The sequence below is a fragment of the Ruditapes philippinarum genome, unplaced genomic scaffold, assembly GCF_026571515.1.
Source record: "Ruditapes philippinarum isolate M1 unplaced genomic scaffold, ASM2657151v2 ctg1639_1_1_1_1, whole genome shotgun sequence".
NCBI lineage: Eukaryota > Metazoa > Mollusca > Bivalvia > Venerida > Veneridae > Ruditapes > Ruditapes philippinarum.
In genome coordinates this window covers 81,145-95,495 of record NW_026854004.1, presented here as the reverse complement: position 1 = coordinate 95,495, position 14,351 = coordinate 81,145, and the positions used below count along the sequence as shown (strand labels likewise).

The following is a 14,351-nucleotide window of genomic DNA, read 5'->3' as shown; positions in this document are numbered from 1 at the left end:
TTGAAGTAAAAAGGAATACATGTACATTGTATGTTTAAACTGATAAAATGCGTTACTTATTATAACAAAAAATCAATACTGAATCATGTACTAAATTTTTTTTATTCTAACATTTTCAACAAATGACAATTCAACAATGTTTGATTTTAAAGATCAATATACAATGCAGATAACAAATGCGTAAAGTATTGAAACAAGAAAACCAAAATATAACAGAACAAAGACATTACACTTATATTATTATACAATAAGTAAACAGAAGGCAGTTAAGAAAGTCTTGCATTGAACTGAAGCAGGCTTGGATTAAAAACCAAACAGAAAAAATATCAGTAATTCAGTGTAATGGATTTGATTTGGAGACAGTAATTTTGGAAATTATCTTTCAGAAAATAAGACTAAATTTTGTTAAATGAATATATGAAGGTATATAGACTACATATATATATATCACTTTCAAGAATTGCAGCAATAAGTACATGTACTTGCCAATGTAAGGAAATGTTCTTTTTTACTATCAGTTTAGCTTTCACTTTAATTTGAGCAGATCTAGTCATCATATTTGTAAGGATAAGTTACCATGGAAACTTAAGTCAATTTCATTTTTACTAATAAATTTTATCAAGCACTCTGGTATGTGTTGCACTTTCACATAAAGTCTGTTGAACTTTTTTATTACGATTGTCTATTTGTTTGAATCCTTTAGATATTCTTTCCAATTCTTTTTGTCAGCAGAGGAAGTCAGGAGGCATAATTTATTCAAAATAACAATTCATACTTTATTACTAAGTTTGTCAACTTGCTTATTTATAGCCAAACTTAATAGCTTATCAGAAATTTCAGCCTTTCTGCTTCAATGGTTGGATTATCTACCTTAACACTATATATGGCCTGTCGTCTGCTAATTCATCAAACGTCTCTGTATTGTCATCATCAGAACTTAGATTTTGTAGTTCCTGATTATTAAACATTTGTCGTTTATGACCGAGGTATTTTGATAGACTGGCATCACCCTGATGATGAGTTGGTGTCTTTCTTCTGTGTTTCTTTTTGTAGAAAGTTGTCTGCCCTTGTTTTGTATTTTGGCGATATGCCAAGCCAGTGTCGTCAGATGATGACAAACCTTGATTTCCTTCTTTTGCATAAAGATTATTCAACCAACGAGGTTGTATATGATGATTACCAAGATATTGACGAGGTTCTTGTTGTTGTTCTTGTTGTTTTCTCGATGTTCTGAAGCTTTTTTTCCTTGTTGGAGTTCTGGTATGTTTTCTGTCAAATCTGGGCTCATAATTAGTTGAATTTATCCAGTCTTCTATGTTCCTGCGAGGACGGACTGGCCGTTTTAAACTAATGGGCCAGGTTCTGTGAGTTTTTAATTCATCTGGCACATCATCTGGGTATATCAGAGGCTTGAAATGCTCACCTTTCTTGTGGTCTAGCTCAAGCATTAAGTCAGAAATATTTCTGTCATCATACTTCTTGCCATACCTGTCAGAAAACAAGTGGAGTGGTTCATTGGATGGTGGAATTCTTTTCCGGTTTCTTTTTCTTTTTGGGAGATAAAACTTCTTATTCCTTCGTGGTGAAAAGAACCAAAAGAGGAATGTCTGTAGACATGTAATAGAACCCTCAGGAATATCTCTTGTTCCCCAGATACTACGTTTGATATTGTCTTGCGTTGGTCTTGCCGGAACACGCAACTTAATCAGAAGATCCCCATTTGTGATGAAAAATGTTTCAAACATTTGCGCTGTTTCTACAAAAATGGAATTCCTTGTAGAAAATCCGCTGTCATAGAGAACATGGTTGTCCTGAAGGATTAGTTCTTGTCCAGCTAGCAGCAAACGGCAGCTTGATATGGCATGGCCTGATTTCATTTCAATCTTTTGTTTCAGACTTTTCATTGTGTGGTTGACATCAATCATTGTTCTATATATTGTCCCATCAGGAGCATGAATAAACATTGGAAATCTTTCAACTTTTAGGTACAACAGTTTCCCAATGTCAGTCACCACATCTTTGATCTTTGCATGATCAGGCAGTTTGAACTGACCTGTAGCAAGTTCATCCAGTGTAGCATTTGGAACCCCAATTTCTTCAAGTCTTTCTTTGATATCTTTAACTTTCTTGGTTGGAGAAACTTTGATATTTTCTACAATTCCATTACCAATATTGATTCTAAGGGGTATTCCAAACATCATGTCCTTATCAACATTAGTCATCATTATGTTCATCATTATCAAAGTGTTCTTTGGCACAAAGCCAATATTTCCAGTGAAGTTTAGTTGTGTTTCGTTCCGGAATAATCTTATAAGGTCAACAGGAACGTCTGTGTGTCCATGAAGAATGAATGCTACCACTGACCATCGATCAAACTGCGAGACCCGTACTTCATAGTTTTCACCAAGTTCAGTAACAACCATCAATGTTTGTATATTCATATCACTATGACGACCAACAGTGTTTAGCACCAGATTATCCCCATTCCTTACACCATAGAATCCTAGACAGTAATTCCAATTAAGGGATCGTTTGTTATGTTGAAAGACTAGAACATGAATGGGCACGTATAACTCGTGCATTGTCACATGTTCTTTTCCATGTTTGCTAAATGTTCTCCCAAATACACGGTAAATGAGGTCACTACTTGTGCTACACTTGTCCACATACAGTCGATATGTTTTTCCCCAGAAAGTCTCAACATGAACTATGACATCAAAATGAACTTGTATCAGAACATGCATGTTAGTCCCGTTTTTCACTTTATATTCATAAAGTCGTCTTGCGTTCTCAAGCACCTTGTCTCTGTATAGGACATCTTGCTGATCTATGGGAATCCCCTTAACACGTTTGATGTAAGTTTTCACATCATATGCTGTACACATTGGATCTGCACTAATTGGAAACCTTGTGTTTAATTGATTTATTTCAACAGTTAAGTTTAAATTCCTTTTAGGTAAAACCATGATTACACTGCCAGGTTTTAGCAAGTACACGTCCTTCATTTCTCTTGGAACTTTCTCACCTGCATCCATTACCATTATTTTCTCATTTTCTCTGTTAAACTTTAACCTCTGTTCAGCGTACTTTACAAGCTGGAACAACGTATCATCTGGTTTTGGTGTGAACAGTGTAAGACTATCTAGACGATTATAGGTCCAGATCGCAATGGCCCGACCAAGAAATCCGTTTACGTCGATGTCGGTATACTCTGATAGGAAGTCTATCGAGTCATCCGAATCAAAGTCGGAATCACTCGCACTTTCCATTATAGCATCATACTGAAATGTAAAAAATATTTTCTATTGCATTTTATGTTTTTTCTTATGGTTTCTTTTACAAAAACAAAACAAAAAACACTTATAATCTATACTGTCCAAAGGGATTTTACTTTCTCATTTTTAATATGAAATATACATTATATTTATGATAAAAATGCATGTTGCATCATTCAACACAAAAAAAAAAAAAAAAAAAAAGACATAATGTTAACAAAGTATTGAATAATATCAAAGTTACCAGGTTTTTTAAGAAATTTCATCCTTGAAGTTTTTCACCAACATACTAACTTATACAATTTGATTCCCACTATCTATTAAATCACTCAATAATTTTGTCCGAGGTTCAAAAGATTACAATTTAAATCCCAATACTTCAGATCAATTCCAGCATGATAAGTGATTTGTAAATCCAATTTTTGACTAATTATCTGAAAAATGTCAATTTGGATCTTAAACATAATGTTCAAATGTCCAAAACAATGACAATTTCACTTTGACATTTTGAAAATTACCCATACAAAGCTCTCTAAATTAGATAATCAGTGTGGTGAAGAAAGATAATAAAATTGTAACAATGTGTGACAGTGCTGCCGTGCCAAGATTTCTGTTTAATATGACAATGCACTAGACATTCCAATATAAACTTTATGTCTTACATTAAATAGAGAACCTATGTTAAAGTGGCAGTCACCATGTTTTATTGTGCAGAATGCAAATTAAATTATAAATCAATTTTTTAATTAAATGTCCGGTTAAGATTTATTTCATTTGTAGATAATATACATTCATATGTAGGGCATACACTTGTTCATGTTTTCATTAAAATTGTATAAATAATTATTTAATATATATCATACATGTGAACTTTTTTCAATGATCAAGTGGGAGATTTTTTTACAACAAGAGGGAGATTTTAGAATTTGAAATAAACTTCTGACATCAAAAATAAGGAGATTTCATTAATTTGCGAAAATACCTCTTATTTTAAGAAAAATCTTTGAAAATATGGCTGCAGAAAGTGGGAGTCTCCCGCTTAAAGTGGGAGAGTTCACAGTCATGTATGATATATAATTATTTAAACTTAATACACATGTACTAATACATCTATACACCATAGAATAAGTAGAGCATCTTACTGCAAATTAAATTTAAGTTAACATGTGACTATATTGATTATTAAGAAGGACTTGGCCAGATTTTTTTTCATCCAGTTTAAACATTACAGATTGAAATGTAAACTGTACAAATCAATGACATACCCTCTTTAAATTTAGTACAGTACAGTTAAAAGTTAATGATTATTTTGTTCAATTTAAACCCCTGGTTTAAACAATGAATTGAGATACTAGGTATGGGCATACAAAAGTATCCCGGTGGATTACAGATTTTAATTGATATTGTAACAAAATTGAAGATGTCCCAATTCACTGGTTGATAAATTTTAATATCTATTCAATTAATACTGTTTATCAAATGTCATTGAAGATGTAAGACTTTGGTTTCAGATTTAAATGATTTTATTTTCTGAAGTACAATTAAGATAATTATTGTTGATTTATTTTGATAAAATTTCAGAGGTTAAAAGTTTTTATCTATAACACGTCTTTTAAAAAAATGTGTAAAAATAATGAAATTTTGATTACTATTGTGTTGAAATTTTGTTAGCAAAATGAAAATCTATTATAGAACAGGATAGATAAAAAAAATGTAATAGACTAAAAGGGTTTCAAAACTATTGGTTCTAAATTCTAATTATTCTAAATAAAGAACTTAAGAGAAGGTGAAGGTCACATACCTGCATACTGTAACCAGGGGCAACAAGGTCACGATACAGCATTTCCTTCGTTTGACGATATATTTCAGCCATTTTTATATGTAAATTACCTCCTCTTTATTTATTTTTCTATTCTTCAAGTTACTCAATAATGATACACTTCTCTGAATATAATGTGTTTTACTCTTTCACTCTCCTACATTTATAATATTTCCAATAGATTTTCTTAACATTTTTTTATTTAAATTCAAGCATATTCTTATTTAATGATATCTCACTCTTTCATACTCTCTCCTGGTTCTGACTTAAAAATTAATTGTATTAAATTTATTTTAAATTGTTAAAATAAGGGTCAATTAAAAGAACAAACTTAAACACAAAGACATAAACTTTTGTTTCATGAGGACCTTATTGTTTATGTTTATTTGGTTGGTTAATCAAAAGCTTTAAATGTCTTACATTTTGTAATGAAAGGTATCACTTTACAAACTTTGGTATCATATCCACCATGCCGTTCATAATATTGATATGGAAACGAAAGTACCACAGACTGTTTGCTGTTAACCTTGTCTTTGTAAAAATGAACCCCCTTTTATTTATGTGTTATATTTTGGTTGACAGGAAGTCACTTGAAACAGAGAATTCTGCCTTTTAAGGAATTCAAATGGGGAAATATTACCCTGACCTATAGTAATCATAGTAACTGTTGTTTCATTATGTGGTCCTTATTTAAAGGTGGCCCCTAGCACAGGTTTGACTGCATATCATAGCTATTTACATTTACATTAAAATGTATCATTTTCTTCATTTTCAAATTGACCTTGTAATATGTTACATATTGTATTTACAGTATGACCAGGGGTCTTATAATATGTTTTATATTTTATTTACAGTATGACCAGGGACCGTGTAATATGTTTTATTAACCAGGTTTTCCGAAGGAAAAAACTGGTTATTAGATTGAGGTATGTCGGCGGGCGGGCGGGCGGGCGGACGGGCGGGCGGGCGGGCGTAAACAATTTCTTCTGTGCGCAACTCCTCCTACATTTCTCAACGGATTTTGACCAAACTTTCACAGAAGCTTTGTCATCAAGTGCCCTGGCGCATATTGTCGGGGTTTTGCGATTAGATAATATTTGACCTAATTATGGCCCTTTTGTTTTTTTTTCCTTATATAAAATATATAGTGAACAATTTCTTCTGTGCGCAACTCCTCCTACATTTCTCAACGGATTTTGACCAAACTTTCTTAGAAGCTTTGTCATCAAGTGCCCTGGCGCATATTGTCGGGGTTTTGCGATTAGATAATATTTGACCTAATTATGGCCCTTTGTTTTTTTTCCTTATATAGAATATATAGTGAACAATTTCTTCTGTGCGCAACTCCTCCTACATTTCTCAACGGATTTTGACCAAACTTTCTCAGAAGCTTTGTCATCAAGTGCCCTGCCACATATTGCCAGGGTTTTGCAATTGGTATATATTTGACCTAATTATGGCCCTTTGTTTTTTTTCCTTATATAGAATATATAGTGAGCAATTTCTTCTGTGCGCAACTCCTCCTACATTTCTCAACGGATTTTGTCCAAACTTTCTTAGAAGCTTTGTTATCAAGTGCCTGGCACATATTGTCGGGGTTTTGTGATTGGATAATATTTGACCGAATTATGGCCCTTTGTATATTTTTTCCTTATACAGAATACATAGAGAACAATTTCTTCTGTGCTCAACTCCTCCTACATTTCTCAACGGATTTTGACCAAACTTTCTTAGAAGCTTGTTTTCAAGTGCCTGGCACATATTGTCGGGGTTTTGTGATTGGATAATATTTGACCGAATTATGGCCCTTTGTATATTTTTTCCTTATACAGAATATATAGTGAACAATTTCTACAGTGCGCAACTTCTCCTACATTTCTCAATGGATTTTGACCAAACTTTCACAGAAGCTTTGTCATCAAGTGCCCTGGTGCTCACTAAATTCCCATGTTTCTTCCAAGACATCATTCAAGTATTTTTTTAAAATTGTGAACATACTTTTCTTGATATCGCACAAAACACCACACGCCAATATTGTTGACAAAAGAAAATGACAAGAGACGCAAAAATGCAAAAATTAAGCAAAAATAAAGTACTGTTTACCTTTCTAAAACATTTGGGAAAAAAAGGCGAATAGACAACATAAAATTTCTCAATCATTTTTGTTTGAGGAATATTAAAAAAGCCATAATTCCTCCTAAAAGTTCAATTAAAAACAAATGCCCCTTCATGACAAGGCTTCTGTGAAAAATTTTGCTGAAAACCTGGTTGCATCGCATTGCGATGTTCCTTGTATTGTATTTACAGTATGACCAGGGACCGTGTAATATGTTTTATATTTTATTTACAGTATGACCAGGGACCGTGTTATATGTTTTATATTGTATTTACAGTATGACCAGGGACCGTGTAATATGTTTTATATTTTATTTACAGTATGACCAGGGACCGTGTTATATGTTTTATATTGTATTTACAGTATGACCAGGGGCTTTGTAATATGTTATATTTTATATTTACAGTATGACCAGGGTGTAATATGTTTTATATTGTATTTACAGTATGACCAGGGTTTGTAATATGTTATATTTTATATTTACAGTATGACCAGGGTAAAACAGAGATACGTCGCAGAGAGAATCGTTGCATCCTCAGTTTCCCGAACATGAGTAAAGAGTTTGAAGGTCACTATGAATGTAAAATCACCGTTGGAGAAGCTGTCACAAAATGTGATCTTAAATGCACTCGTATGTTAAAATTACTTTTTATTTTTTGCATGTGTTTTTAATAATAAATGTCAAATATGCATCATAGGGCCTATACATAGCCTGATGACTTTTTTCTCGGTTTCTGAAACAGTTATTGGCCCTTATTGCACCAAAGTGTATTGAAAAAACTAAAAGAGAATCTTACCTCTGGTAGAATTAGAGCCCCCATTAGGAGATGGGGATTTACCTCTGCTACAATATTACATGTACTGAAGACTGAATAAGTGACTTAATGGGCCATTCATGGCCAAGTGGTTAAAGTAGTTGTCTATAAACCACTTGCCCCCCGTGATTTTGGGTTTGAATCCCGTTCGGGACTTAGGATCCTTATCCAGCTAGATTACAGAATGTTAGTGCTTTTACTCAGGTGCCTGTACATGGCTGAACTTATGCAAATGACCTTAAGTTTTCCTCCACCAGTATAGCAGGAAAGTTGCCATTAGATCTTTACAGTGTTGGTGCAACATAAAACCAAAAAGTGTTTTATATAAGTGACACACTTAACCTTAGCTGTTAGTTACCATTACATTATTATTAGGTTACATGTACAAGATATACTATCTAATATGACACATGTTTGTAATTTATTCACAGAACCAGCTTGGGAGTTCATGAAGAAGTTGGAAGATATTGAAGGTCAAGAGAGACAGAAAGCCATCTTTGAGTGTGATGTCAGTGATCCAGAGGCAGAGGTGTCCTGGTTTAGAGATGAAAAGGTAAGGTCAAGGACATATTGCAAGGTCAAAGTGATAAATCATGGCCAAAGGTCATATTATAGGTCAAAAGGTTGTCTGTGAATTGCTTGATTGTAGTCAGTCACTGTACATAAAATAGTGTATAGTTAAACATATCCTTAGCTAGAAGCTTGCTTTAGATTTTGTATTTAGTCCATATTCCATGTCCAATATCATTTTATTGTTGGTCAGTATTGTAAAGGTGAAGGTTATAAATCATAATATTAGACCTGATATAACATTTCACACTCGATACCAGGATTTTTAATTTTTCATTTACTTGTTTATGATGGTTACAGAATTAAATGGTTTATCACAGATTGCTTTAACAATCGTACAGATCCAGAGCAACTTGGAGTGTATTTTCATGTACTGATGTTAATTAAAGGCATTTTATAGGTGGATGTCAAAATTATATGTCTGTGAAATTTACCTTTACCAGCATTGTTGTAGAAATAAAATGACATTGGACGTGAAATCGTAATTTGTAGAAATATGAGCAAAAAAAAGACACAATTCTTTCAACAATAGAATATGTTGAGTGAAATCAATGTAAGAACATCTTAGATCTAGTGGAAATGTGCTTTTTAAATGTAGTGTTTGAATTTGTGAAATAATATGAACTATTTCCCTAGCGATAATAAAAAGATATTTGTGTTTCAACATCTTCATCTGTTACATCTTGTAAATAAAAAAAGAAAAAAAAGACTTAATATGTTTTGTATCTTTGATATTAGTTTGAGTTTTCTGTTTCGTATAAAAAGAAAATACTTTTTTTAACAAACTAGAAAATTTCATAAAATAAAAAACAACTTGGAACACAAAATTCTTTCCCTCTTACATTGTTGTAGTCTAGACCAGTTCCCAATTTTTCCCCGTCTGTTTCCCTTCCCATAGATATAAAATATCAAATTTATAGGTTTTGAATCTTAATATCGAATTTATAGGTTTTGAATCTTAATATCAAATTTATAGGTTTTGAATCTTAATATCGAATTTATAGGTTTTGAATCTTAATATCAAATTTATAGGTTTTGAATCTTAATATCAAATTTATAGGTTTTGAATCTTAATATCGAATTTATAGGTTTTGAATCTTAATATCAAATTTATAGGTTCTGAATCTTAATATCGAATTTATAGGTTTTGAATCTTAATAGTTTAAAGGAAAAATTAGAAAAGATTAACCATTAAATATATATACAGATTTAGAATTAGAATATAAAATACAGGATAGCTTTTCAGCAATTTTATAATCATATATATCACAAACTTAGCAGTAATGTTGAGTTCTCAGTGTTTAAAAATTACTATCAATTTATATTGATATTTCCTTACCCTTTTTAATGTCATAATTATAAGTTATGATACAGCCAGTAGGAATCTGTAATAAAATTTTTATATACTCTGATACGATAAGTATTTTCTCATACATTGACCTTGACCTTTGTCATCAAGGACATTCTAACATTGACCTTTGTCATCAAGGTCATTTTAACCTTGACCTTTGTCATCAAGGTCATTTTAACCTTGACCTTTGTCATCAAGGTCATACAAGCATGAGAAGTCCAATCTGTCCCTGTCCTAGCTCCTTACCTGTGTCCACCATTCATCAATTCCCATAATGCCACTTGATTTTAATATGTCTAAATCGATATTTACCCTTGTATTAGAACTGTGTTTACAATTCCTTAATTAACATATATTCTATTTTTAGGTGTTTCAGGGAAATGATTTTTTTGTAGTTTTAGTTTCTTTATATATTGTGTGTACTATGTTATTCTCTATGTTTTGTTTTCTCTTTTTTTACCAATTTAACAGGGTGATGGCGAGTTTACGGTAAATATCATGAAAATAAATCATGACATTCATGAAAATGAATAATGATATTCATGAAAAAATATCATGAATTCATAAATATGACATTCATGAAAAATCATGTCATCATGAAAAAATCATAACATTTATGAAAACAATCATGACTTCCACGAAAAACCATGACATTCATGAACAAAATCATGGCATCATGAAAAATCATGACATTCATGAACAAAATCATGGCATCATGAAAAATCATGACATTAATGAACCAAATCATGACAATGCAGCTCTCAATTGAAATGCATATCATGCCAGATCCATTGTTCTTACTGATCAGTTATTACAATACCCTTACTAGCAGTTATTTTTTGACATATCCCATTTCATTTATTTTTCTCAGATACTTTCTAATTTTACCCTTTATTTAGTTACTATTTAAGTTTTTCTTGAGGATTGTATTACAGTTATACCTTGAGGTTTACTGTTGTTGTATTTAAATTTTGCCTGTTTACCAAAACATTATTTTAGAAAAACTTGAAGAAGCTTCTTTACAATTTATTTAATATAATTTAATGATGTTTGAAAAAACCTGCACCATAGTCATTCTTAATTAGGCTTTGAGATTTTTCAGTTAATTTCATTCATATATTCATCATTTATTGCTTTTATTTTTGTGTTTTTGAGTTTTGCTTTTAGTATATTCTGCTTTAAGCTTTGCTTTATGATTTCACTCAAAGAAACCTGCCAAACTTTTGTTTTCCATTGCTTTCAACAATTTTTCCCATCATTTAGTAAATTACGTTTATGTTCAAATAAATTATAAAATGCTTAAAATTATATTTTCTGTTTTGCATTATAATTTATTATGTTTACAATCATGCTTTTTATCAGTTAAGATTTTCCTATAAGATATGTTTTTCTTTTCCTCAACTGCTTTAAGTCCATTTTGTTTAGCATAGAAAACAACAACTGGAATTTTTCCTCTGCTTCTATTTATACCCTTTTTCTGAACAAAAATTTATATTATAATTCAGTCAAATCTGACTGTGTAATCCTTTAGAATTTTATAACATAATTAAACTTATTTGCTTTGCTTTCCTGATAATTCAATAATTATTCATGGTTTAAAACAAAATTGACATACTGCTTTTTTAACCTTATTTAATTTTGCTTTCTTTGAGTCTGGGATGTCATATTGTGACATTTGAAGCTATCTTCATTTTTAATTATACCAAAGACCAATGAAATTTGGTACCAGTCTATCTGGTGATTGTCAGTGCTTGGTTTCCGGATTTATGTAGAATAAATGATACCAGGTCTTACACTTGTGGCAGATTTTTCCATAACACCATTGCATGCAGCTAGCAACTTTCACAATATATCTTGTGGCAGTAATTTACTGAGCTTTTAGTGCTAAAGTTTTTGTCACAATTATTTTGGTTTTCTTTTTTATTTGCTGTAATATATATCATTCATTTATCATTTCAAATATTTTCATAGTAATATAGATCTGTTACTACTGTATTCTTTATATTTTCTAATTTTATCATACCTTATTAAGGAATAAAAATAAGGAGGAGTATGAAAAGGGGAGAAAGTCTGCATTTACTAGAGGAAAATGTCTCTAAATAAATTACATAAACAGTTTTAGGAAAAAAAAAATTTTTTTGTTTGTTTTAAGTTTGTTTTAAAACACCTCTTGAGGTTTTGTTTTAATAATGATAACTTAAAGGTTAACTAAATTTAATCTCCTTGTATGAATTATTTTTCCAAGCATTAATTTGTGATTCAGAAATCATGACTACATGATTTGCATGTTTAAGGTTGCCTTGGTTACTGATAGTTTTACTTTTTGTCTTTCATTCTGGTTGATAAAAAAGTTTAACTTCTTAAAATTTTGTTTTTATTTAAATGTTGCCTTGTATTGGATCACAACATATTCATTCTACATGTCGTACCTTCATTATAGACATACAGTAAACTCTTGTTTGGTTACTAATAAAATTCAACACATGGAAGATTGGGAAACCAAATGTGTAGCCTCGAAAAATAAAGCCTTTACTTACTTACTTAATACTCTTAGAACTGAAAATATCAGTCAAAAACAAAATGGGTCTCATCCCATAATATAAAGAACTTTTAGACTTGAGTAAAACATTCACAATTAACTATGATTGTGTCCTAAAAAGGTTTTAGAAACGGTGAAGAATATTTCTTTTTGGCATCGAATAAAAGGTTTATTAGAGGGTTTTTTTTCACTGTACATTTTAATATGAAAAAAGTTAATTAATGGTTTGCAAAGATGATTGAAATATTTTTTTTACATGGCAAAAATACAGCAACATTAAAAAACACCTTGTGAATCTAAACAGAGTTTACTGTATGAACTTTTTCTTTTCAGTTATAATGATTTTATTCATCATAATAAAATGAATTTTACCTCTTTTCCTCTACATTCATTCTAAGTTTATGAATGATCACTTATATATTGGAATGTATTTGTTACAGAGTTGATTAATTAACAGATTATTTTAATTAAAAAAAATAATTTCTTATTTATTTTTCGTGATTTTTTTCTAAAACTGTTGGGTTTTTTTATTAATTTTTTATTGTCTTATTTCATATATGATAAGATTTTTTCAATTTACAAGACATTTAAAAAAACAAGCTTATATTTTCATCATTTTATATTGTGCTTTTATAGATTATAGACTAGAATTACATGAAAAAAAAAGTAAAAACTACAGTTGTTGTATTTTATGGTATTGAAATGACAATAATACTTCCAGGAATGAATTTTCTTACCACAGAAATAATTTTAAGTAAATGATCATTTGAAAATACAGTCACATTAGTATTAGACGTAATGTTTGTGACGAACCTAATCTAAGGGAAGTAATCTACCAATAGTTGTGTTTAAAGTTGCTCACTAGTTATCTCCTTTAAGATCATAATTTTATACTGCACAATTGTTTATTTCAGTTACAATACTAGACAAAGATTAAGTAATCTTTTATTCTTAAAGATAAATGCATCATTTATGTGTTGATTCTTTAAAAAAACATTCTATGTTTTATTATGTTTTATTTGTCTTATTTTCTTTACTTTTACAAATACCTTATTTCTTTAACCAGAGGAAACTTATTAAAAATAACTTGGTATTTCTTTTTTATAAAGTATTGATTTCACCCATATCTTACTAAATTTTTGTGCTCACCTTTTATTTTTTCTATTAATTTAAAGGAATATTCATGATTCTTTCAAGATTTTGAGTGCCTTTTAACAAATTTAAAATTGTCAGTTAATGAAATGAAAAGCAGCAACAAGATATTTAAGATATTTTTTATATAATTATATAATATAGGAGCTGAAAGCCGGTGGTAAATATGAGTTTGTCAAGGACGGTCACAAACGTCGTCTGCAGATCAAGAACTGTAGCAGTCGTGACGAGGGTAAATACAAGTGCGTCATGCAGGATAAAGAAACAGCTGCACAACTTTTCGTTGAACGTAAGTTATAAATAGAATTTTAGGCTATAAATAGAATAATCAGTGAAATGTTCGTTGAACGCAAGTTATAAATAGAGTTTTAAGCTGTAAATAGAAAAATTAGTGAATATGATAAGTTAATAGAATCTCATGTTATTAATTTTTTTTTCATTTCCCAATCATTGATTTCGGAATTATGGCTAGATATGTGCCAAAGATTTTCTCAAATTCAAATGAAACAATCATACGTAATACTTGAACTGTTTTTATCTATTTCAGCTGATATTAAATTCTTTAAGAAGCTGGAGAATAAGAAAGAGAAGGAAAAGGGAACGTTAATGCTCGATTGTAAAGCCTCTAACCCAAACAGTGCTCCAGTTAAATGGTTAAAAGATGGAAAACCTATTGACAAAGATGACTCGTAAGTTATTAACAAAAGAATACAA

General features: G+C 30.7%; 2 protein-coding genes across 20 annotated transcripts in view; one reads left to right on the top strand and one right to left on the bottom strand.

The window, feature by feature from the left end:
- LOC132738655 (twitchin-like) overlaps positions 1 to 14,351 on the top strand; it is a 153,108-nt gene that overhangs the window by 89,925 nt on the left and 48,832 nt on the right. For 16 of the 18 annotated variants that reach the window (XM_060726234.1, XM_060726222.1, XM_060726235.1 and 13 more), the window contains 5 exons: positions 7,697 to 7,841; positions 8,457 to 8,578; positions 10,418 to 10,435; positions 13,782 to 13,926; positions 14,185 to 14,326. In XM_060726234.1, coding sequence (XP_060582217.1) covers positions 7,697 to 7,841; positions 8,457 to 8,578; positions 10,418 to 10,435; positions 13,782 to 13,926; positions 14,185 to 14,326 — 572 coding nt within the window. The remainder of the gene's footprint in view (positions 1 to 7,696; positions 7,842 to 8,456; positions 8,579 to 10,417; positions 10,436 to 13,781; positions 13,927 to 14,184; positions 14,327 to 14,351) is intronic. The other 2 variants (XM_060726226.1, XM_060726223.1) reach the window with 1 other exon arrangement.
- Positions 591 to 5,341, bottom strand: LOC132738657 (uncharacterized). Of its 2 annotated transcripts, none has more exons than XM_060726237.1 (2): positions 5,077 to 5,341; positions 591 to 3,281 (listed from the first exon to the last, which is right to left on the bottom strand). In XM_060726237.1, exons 1-2 carry the CDS (start codon positions 5,146 to 5,148, stop codon positions 867 to 869), a joined length of 2,487 nt encoding a protein of 828 aa, XP_060582220.1. In that variant the 5' UTR covers positions 5,149 to 5,341; the 3' UTR covers positions 591 to 866. The 2 variants fall into 2 exon arrangements, with proteins under 2 accessions (XP_060582220.1, XP_060582221.1); XM_060726238.1 differs by lacking the exon at positions 5,077 to 5,341 and adding an exon at positions 3,520 to 4,004.